We start from the raw sequence: 8,156 nt of genomic DNA, 5'->3' as shown, positions 1-8,156 counted from the left end.
ATATTTGTGTTTTTGACATATGTATTGAATTGAAGTATTTTGAATTTATCATCTTTTATGTGTATCTTTGATTTGTTAGTGTAGTTCCTAGATATGGTTTTTGAATTGCAAAATAGGTTAATCGAAAAATAACTATATAAAAAAATTATTTTTTTTTTTTAAAATATTTTTATTTTTTATAAAAAATATCAACCAATTGCAACAAGATTGTCAAAGTAAATTGTTGCAATATGTGAAATTTATTGCAATGAAATCTAGTGTTGCATAAACCTATTGCCTTGGACATTATTACAACAGCTTGCATCGACTTTTTTGTCGTTGCAATAACACCTTATTACAACGACATTAATTGTTATTGCAAAAAATTTTTTCGTTGTATTAAGCCTTTTTTCTTGTAGTGTGAATGCTAACAAAGCTTCTAGTCCCTTTCTCAATTTTAGATATAACTAAACTGCAAAAGAATAAAATGTAAAAGTGATGCTTATAACCATGGTTTTAAAAACCAAATCGGACCAGACGGTTCGACTGGAAATCGGACTATAATCTGGTCCAATTATGCTCGAAAACCAGAAATTTACAAAAGCCGGTATAAAACTGAAAATTTATGGTTCAACCAGAAAATTCGAGATCATGCCGATCGAACCAATTTTGAGTGGTTTGTTCAAATGCACTCCACCAGCTGTGTTGTTGACAAAAAGAGATTAAGAGAGATTTTTGAAGATGCTCTTGAGCTTGAAGCAATAAACTCAGCTACCCAAAAGCGTTAAACTTATGATCTTTACAATGAGGAAGAACTGAAGAAGGATAGAGACAAAGCAGTTTGTCTGCTTTAATTTTAAGCTGCAAGTTTCAATCCACAAAGGCAACGCCACGTTCAGGCTAGGGTTGTCACAGGACCACCATGACCTAGGAAAAAAAAAAATTATATAATAATTTAAAATTTTTATATTTGTCCACCCTTAAACAAAAGTTATGACCACCCTAGATTTTTTTTAAGCCTAATAAAATTAAATGTTGGTCCATAATTTGGTCCCCTTAACAATATATTAGGCCATTTCAAACAAAAAGAAAAAGTCCAAAGAAATTTTATAGAACTAAAATTTGAAAATTAAAGAAGACTCTCTGTCCGACTAACCAGCCCAATCCAAAAAAATTATAGAACTAAAATCTGAAAATAAAACTTAAATTTTTATAAGCCAAATACCCAGTCAAAAAAAAAAAAAAAAAAAAAAAAAACCAATCAAATTTTAAACCAAAAAATCTTAACCTAAAGGGGAAACAACTTGACCCTCTCGGCAGTCCGTTCTAACCCCTTTCATCGCCAGATGGCAGACCCACTGACCCAGCCTTCATCGCTTCAACCGCAAGGTATCTCATCTTAGTTCTCTTTCTCTTTTTCTCAGGAATTAAACTGGAACTAAACTATATATTGAATTCACTAGCGGAGCCAGGGAGGGGACCCTGACTTTTTAAAACTTCCTTTAAGATCATCTTCAAAATTATAAATTATACTAATATTTGCTCCCCCCCCCCCCCCCCCCCTCCAGATTTGGAAGCAAAAGAAAAAGAAAAATGAATGAACAACAACCGTCTTAAAATTAATTCTACCGCCATCCCATAAATTTGAGAATTGGATTCAAAAAAATAAAATTAATAATAACCCTAAAAAATAGGGTCTGCATCATTCTTCCCAAATATAAACAATTTCAATTTCAAGTATCAAATCGGTATAGAGTCAACCAAAAAAACAAACAGACAAACCCATATTTATCCTCCATATAAATTAAGACTGCTCCAAATACACAAAAAGAAAAAAGCTTTAATGTGTTAAATATATGTAGCATACTAGTGTGTGTATCACTGGAGAAATTATAGAGTCCTCTGGTGGACCACGTCACTTGTCCACCATTCCACTAAAAAACTTCCACTTGTTTAAAATTACTGAGTCAGTAATTAATTTCTATTTAAAAAAATTTTCTAACTAACAATTTTAAACAGGTGGAAGTTTTTTAGTGGAATGGTGAACCACATCACTTGTCCACCATGTAAATCTTATAATTTCTCGTATCACTGTGAAGAGCAGCATGGTTTGACAGTGGCGGCCCCATATATTTTTTCTAAGAAGGTCCTTTAGAATCTTAAATTTAAGCAATCTAATAAAAGAGATGCCAAGAGCCAACATGACATGTCTTTTTTATTTCTTTTTATTTATTTTATATTTTTATTAGGTGATGTCAAAAACTTAAGGCTTATGCTATATTATTTAATTTTTCATATGTATAATTTAAGGATTGTTATTTTATTAGTCTCTATATTTTTGTAAAGTTAATAATTTAAGATGTGAAAACTCACATTATTTTTTTTTAACTTATTATAAATTTTTATTATTTATTTTTATAAATTTGAAATTATTAATTAATTATTTATGATATCATCGGTTCAACCATCGGTCCAACCTTGATCTGATCATAAAACCGAGAACCACTCTAGAATCCGGTTCTTTGACCGTTCCAATTTTTAAAACCATGCTTAAAACTGTCTGGTTATTTTTATGCCTCTTCCTACCAAAATAAAATAAAATTGTGAAAATAAAAGTATCAATTGAGTAAAACAATTGCCTTGATGAGACTACCAATCTCTATATATATAAAACTGAGAGAAAATCCAATTAGATTTCAAATTGGAATTCAATTAGAGTCTAATTTTGTGCCACGTGTCCTATCGAATTTAAGCTTTTAAATTTTTGTGCCAAGTGAGTTAGTTCAGTATAAGAATTGGATTTCAATTAGAGCTTAATTTTGCATCACGTATTCCATCTAAATAAATCATAAAAAAAGGCGAAATTAAAATGTTAGTCCCTCAAGTTTATCCTGCGAGTGCAATTGGTCCCTCAAGTTTTCAAAGTGAGCGATATAAGTCATTTTATTAACTTCCGTTAATGGTGTTACTTACATGGCTGAATAATGACATGACATTTTTTTATTAAAAAATAACAAAATTGAATTTCACATAAGAAACAATAAAGAAGAGCCATTCCAAATTCAAATACTAATCCTAAGCTAGTTCCAAATCAAAACTTGCAAACCAAAGCTTAGAGAAAATTCAATTAGAATCAAAATTGGATTTGCTTTTGTTAGCTTTCCATAAAAATTAAATTGTTTAGATTTTTGCTGTTATTTTTTCTCTAAACTAATGAGCATATTTTTTATACTGTTTCTATTCAGATATTTTGTATGTCGAGATCTTGAACCTAAAAAATTTTAATTGAACTGAACGATTCCATGCACCTATCATTTTTATTTTGTGTTGTATTTAGTAGAATTTCACGTACAATGATTGTGAATTGATATTGTATATGTAGTATTCAATAGTGATTTTCAAATTTATATACATAATAGCAATGTAATGAGAAACTTGTTGTAACTAATATCATGAAAATTGCAAGGAAAAACCATTTTAGCACCTCTAAATGTCCTGATTGAACTAATGTCTAATATGTTTAATAACTCATGCTAACATCAATAGCACCACTTCAATTTATCATTCCCATGCATAAGCACGAGTTACATACTAGTATATATATTAACACAAGAAACATATAGAAAAGACCCTCATAAACTCTAGTAAAAATCAGCTCATGCCAAGTACGTAGAAACTAAGCAACTATTCCAAACGAACCATGTGGATCAACTTTTCCCAATGGATATGTCAATGTGATGAATACATGGCACAATATAATCCATTGAAGATTGAACCATGCACGGTTCTTTTCCAATCAAACATACACAGAAAATAACTTTGTGTGTGCATTTGATGGCAAGATTTAGGCACATAAATTTAGATTTGACAAATCTACCATTGAATCTGAAATAACTTCTAAGTCCATAGATTTTTTGAAATTCATAAGATATATTTCAATATTTAGATTTGAAATTTAGGCATTTTAAATCTATCACATTAAAATTCAAATTTAAATCCAAATCCAAATTCAATTATCCAAACACAATCTTGATGTTTTTTCACATCAATTATGTCCACAAAAAAAATTAAAAATTAATGATGCCTCATGCATCATACATGCATGAACATATAGAAAATATTAAGTCCCTGTATCAATCTTTCTCCTTATCCTTTTCAGTCAACAGACTTAACAAAAAAAGACCCTCTTTCTCTTTCCGTGGCCTTTTCAATCAGAATTACTTCCTTTGACCACTTGATTTTTTTCCTTGTCCATTGATTATTTGGGGTTCCCTATGCTGATAGAGAGTAAAAGTCTTGCTCTGTTTATTTAGCAACTAAAACATTTTATTTGGGGGGTAAAAGTGTAAATTTCACATAAAATATAGGAATATGCCTGAAAATTTTTTCTGATGACCTATTGAGATGCAGACACATGTCAAATCCTATACCTATGCACTGGATCTATTGAGATGTTGCAATGTTCCCAAAAAAATCGGACAAGTAATCGTTTATGAAATAGAAGTTGACGATCTAAATTATCAAACATATAACCTGGACAACCAAAATGCAAAAGATGCAAACAAAGAATGAATTGAACAAAAATTTAAAAAATCTTCTACATCTTATCTCTAATAAATTTCAAATGAATTAAAACCCTAAAATTCATAAATGTAATCTTAGAAATCAAAAAGGAAAAGAACATAGGCAAATTATCAAATAGGTCAACTACAAAGGAAAACACGTGTATAACAACCAAAAACTCAAATAGAAAAATCAAGATAAAAAATATTTAACTTAAGATATCACAAAACAAATGCATACCTCAAACTTAGAACTGAAACAGCTTTCCTATCTACAAACTTCAATTTTTTTCTAGCCCAAATTTCCTTTTCAAATGAACTACTTTCAATGCAATTAGCAATGCTATCCTATCTTTGATGTCATCACAGAAATGAAAGTAACAGTGCCTCCATGACTTCTTCAATAGTAGGGTGCCACAAACACTCCAAAATCCTACAACAAAACCGATTCCGATGCTAGCATAAAACCATATCCTTTCATAATCATCTCCACCTTGTTTGTCATCAACTCTGATAATAGTTGGGCCATCAGATGTTTCATCTCCTGGGCATTTGGTCAGAAGAGGAGACCCACACAATGAAGGGTTTCCCTTGTATATGGTTACATCATTTAGTGTTTGGAGTTGATTACCAGATGGGATTCTTCCTGTCAAGTTGTTAAAAGACAAGTTCAAGTGTGCTAAGGAAGTCAAAGACGACATGCTTTCAGGAATAGGTCCGGAAAGACTATTGTTTGAGAGATCAAGTGTTTCCAACCATCGCAAGTTTTCAATATTCTTGGGAATGTTTCCGGTTAGATGATTCATTGACAAGTTCAGTGTACCCAATCTTGTGAGGCTTGTTATGTTAATAGGAATTCCTCCAGTCAAACTATTCCCTGAAAGATCAATGCAGGTAACAAATTGGAGAATGCGATCATATTCATACTCTCTTCCTTTTGTCACTATGTGTGCTTTCTCTGTATAGTTCTCAACAGACTTGTACCCAGAGTTGTTGTAATCAACCATAGCAGTAAAATTGTTCAAACAATCTGGAATGTGCCCAGAGAGATTATTTTGTGCAAGATCTAGGATGCCAAGTTTATAAAGATTGCACCATTTTCGAGGGATGATTCCACTGAATAGGTTTGATCGTAGGCGTAGCATGAAGATGTCTGATTCTAACCATGATGGAAGATTCCCCGAGAGCTTATTCCCCCCAAAATCAATGCTCACAAGAGAACAATTTTGCAAGGAAGAAGGAATTTCTCCACTAAGATTGTTGTTGCTCAACACTAATATTGAAAGGTTTCCTAAGAAACCCATTGAGCTCGGAATTTTTCCACATAAGTTGTTGTATGAAACATCCACAACGCGCAAATCTATTTGTGACTCATTCCAATGATAAGGGAGCTCCCCTGAAAGATTATTTTTCCTGAGGACAAGAATATTAAGATATTTGATTTTTGATATGGACAAAGGAATTTTACCATAGAGATGGTTATCTGAAAGATCTAAATATTGCAAGTTTGGCATTAGATCATTAATATTTGATGGGATAGGGCCTGAAAGCAAATTGCTTTGCAGAAATAGCTTAGTCACATTTGGAAATACTAATTGGTGCAGCAAGTTCCCTTTTATCTGATTGTTGGATAGATCTAAGTGGGTGAGTTGAGGAGATATCATAAAGAACCAATCCTCAGGGATAATGCCTATGATTCCAACGTTTTTTAGGGTGACATGGGTAAGCTCACTTTGAACTTGAAGCCAAGAAGGAAATTTGGGGCCAATGATACAACTTTCTAGATGAAGAGATTTAAGGGTGAAAGGAGAAAACCAGTTGTGTGTCACATTGAAAACTAGAGGCTGATTTTTATTAGTTGTTAGCATAAACTCTTCTAGGCTTGTGAGATTCATCAATTGGGCTTCTGTTATGACACCATCCCAAGAGTTTTCTAGGAGATACAAATTGGCTAGCTCTGAGAGTTGCCCAAAACTTTCTGGAATGGTTCCATTCATCTGATTATATGAGAGGTCCAACTCATTCAAGGATGACAAATTGCCAATAGAAGCTGGAATTGAACCATAGAAACGGTTACCACCAAGATAGAGGTATTGCAAGTTTCCAAGTCTCCCAAATGAATCAAGGATTTTTCCTCCTTGATTGCTAAAAGTCAAATCAAGTTTTGTAAGGCTCGTAAGATTAAACAACCACTGAGGTATGGAGGTGTTAAATGAGTTGTATGATAAATCGAGGACTTCAAGAGAGGAGAAATTAAGGAAAGTAAGGGAAGATGGTAAGTGTTCAAGCTGACATGAACATAAACTTAACTCCTGAAGGGAAGGAAGCATGTTAATTGCATGAAGCCAATCTCCTTTGGTATGATTGATCTTCACTTTCCCCATATACAGGTACTCTAAAGAAGAGAGACTTGAGACCCAATCCAAATTTTTGGTAGACAAATCGTAGTGTCCTTCAAGGTTAAGATACCTCAGGCTCGACAGATTGCCGAGATAAGGACTAATCTTCCCTGAAAAAGATGCATTTTCATCCCCTGAAAGAGATGCTTTAACATCCCCTGAAAAAGATTAATATATAAGAGAGATTAGATACATCAAGTTCTCTACTAGCATGCTGAAAAATTCAGGAATTCAAATACCTTTAAAGTCTTTTTTTTTTTTTTTTTGCTAAACAAATTCATTCCAACTTAGATCCAAGTAATTTAAATATTCAAAGAAGTTATCTTACCGTCCAATGAGCTACGCATGGAATAAAAACAACATCTCTTCGGTGGAGTATTGCAATGTGGACACCGACCGGTTTCAGTGACTCTTCCTTCGTAATTATAATCATAGTGCCTGCAGCGTCCAGCTGGGTTGCTAAGATTGAGCTTGATAACATGACCTGATTTGTAGTCGCACTCTACGCCTTTCCATTGGCAGTAATCTTCACCGACCCATGAAGAAAGCTTACCTGGAAAATCTGTTACGCCTTCCGTGAATCAATTAATCAATTCAATCATTATATATAGCTAATTGTAAACGATAACTAATCAATTCAATCATTCCTTATTCACTCAGATTTTATATGTTCACCGACGACCCATGAAGAAAGCTTACCTGGAGTATCATTTACGCCATTCTTGAAGCTGACAAGTGCTTCTCTTTCACTTTGGATGCGTTTCACTGTCACATAATTAATCTGACTCTGATTTTCAGTGCATGAACCCAGTTTGAATATCCCCAAGGACAAAAGAAGAAATACAACAACAGTATGATTGTAATCAATCATGATGGAGTAGTTTACTGAAAATGACAACGCTAATGATGAGTCTTGTGGATTTTTATGAAGCGAAAGCCATGCATTAACGATGAATATTTATCACTAAAGTGTGAACTAACTTTAGATTGGGATGACCTTGTTCTTTCCACATTCAAACATAAAAGTCATTGTTTAAGGTTTTATTTTTGTTTTCTTTCACACGGTAAGTGAAAGTTCTTGATCCACACGGTACGGACTAGTGAGTCGTTTGCGTTTTTCACACGGTATGGACTAGTGAAAGTTCTTGATCCACACGGTATGGACTAGTGAGTCATTTGGGTTTTTCACACGGTAAGTGAAAGTTCTTGTTCCACA

At 33.1% G+C, this 8,156-nt stretch overlaps 1 protein-coding gene across 2 annotated transcripts; it reads right to left on the bottom strand.

Moving 5' to 3' along the window:
- Positions 1–4,721: 4,721 nt before the first annotated feature.
- LOC126721810 (receptor-like protein EIX2) lies at positions 4,722–7,941 on the bottom strand. Of its 2 annotated transcripts, none has more exons than XM_050424877.1 (3): positions 7,640–7,941; positions 7,269–7,502; positions 4,722–7,098 (listed from the first exon to the last, which is right to left on the bottom strand). In XM_050424877.1, the coding sequence occupies exons 1-3, from the start codon at positions 7,809–7,811 to the stop codon at positions 4,823–4,825; spliced, it is 2,682 nt and encodes an 893-aa protein (XP_050280834.1). In that variant the 5' UTR covers positions 7,812–7,941; the 3' UTR covers positions 4,722–4,822. The 2 variants fall into 2 exon arrangements, with proteins under 2 accessions (XP_050280834.1, XP_050280835.1); XM_050424878.1 differs by having other exon boundaries at positions 7,269–7,493.
- Positions 7,942–8,156: the final 215 nt, after the last annotated feature.

This window comes from Quercus robur, chromosome 4 (genome assembly GCF_932294415.1).
Source record: "Quercus robur chromosome 4, dhQueRobu3.1, whole genome shotgun sequence".
In the NCBI taxonomy this organism is placed as follows: domain Eukaryota; kingdom Viridiplantae; phylum Streptophyta; class Magnoliopsida; order Fagales; family Fagaceae; genus Quercus; species Quercus robur.
This window is presented reverse-complemented; position numbering and strand designations above follow the sequence as displayed.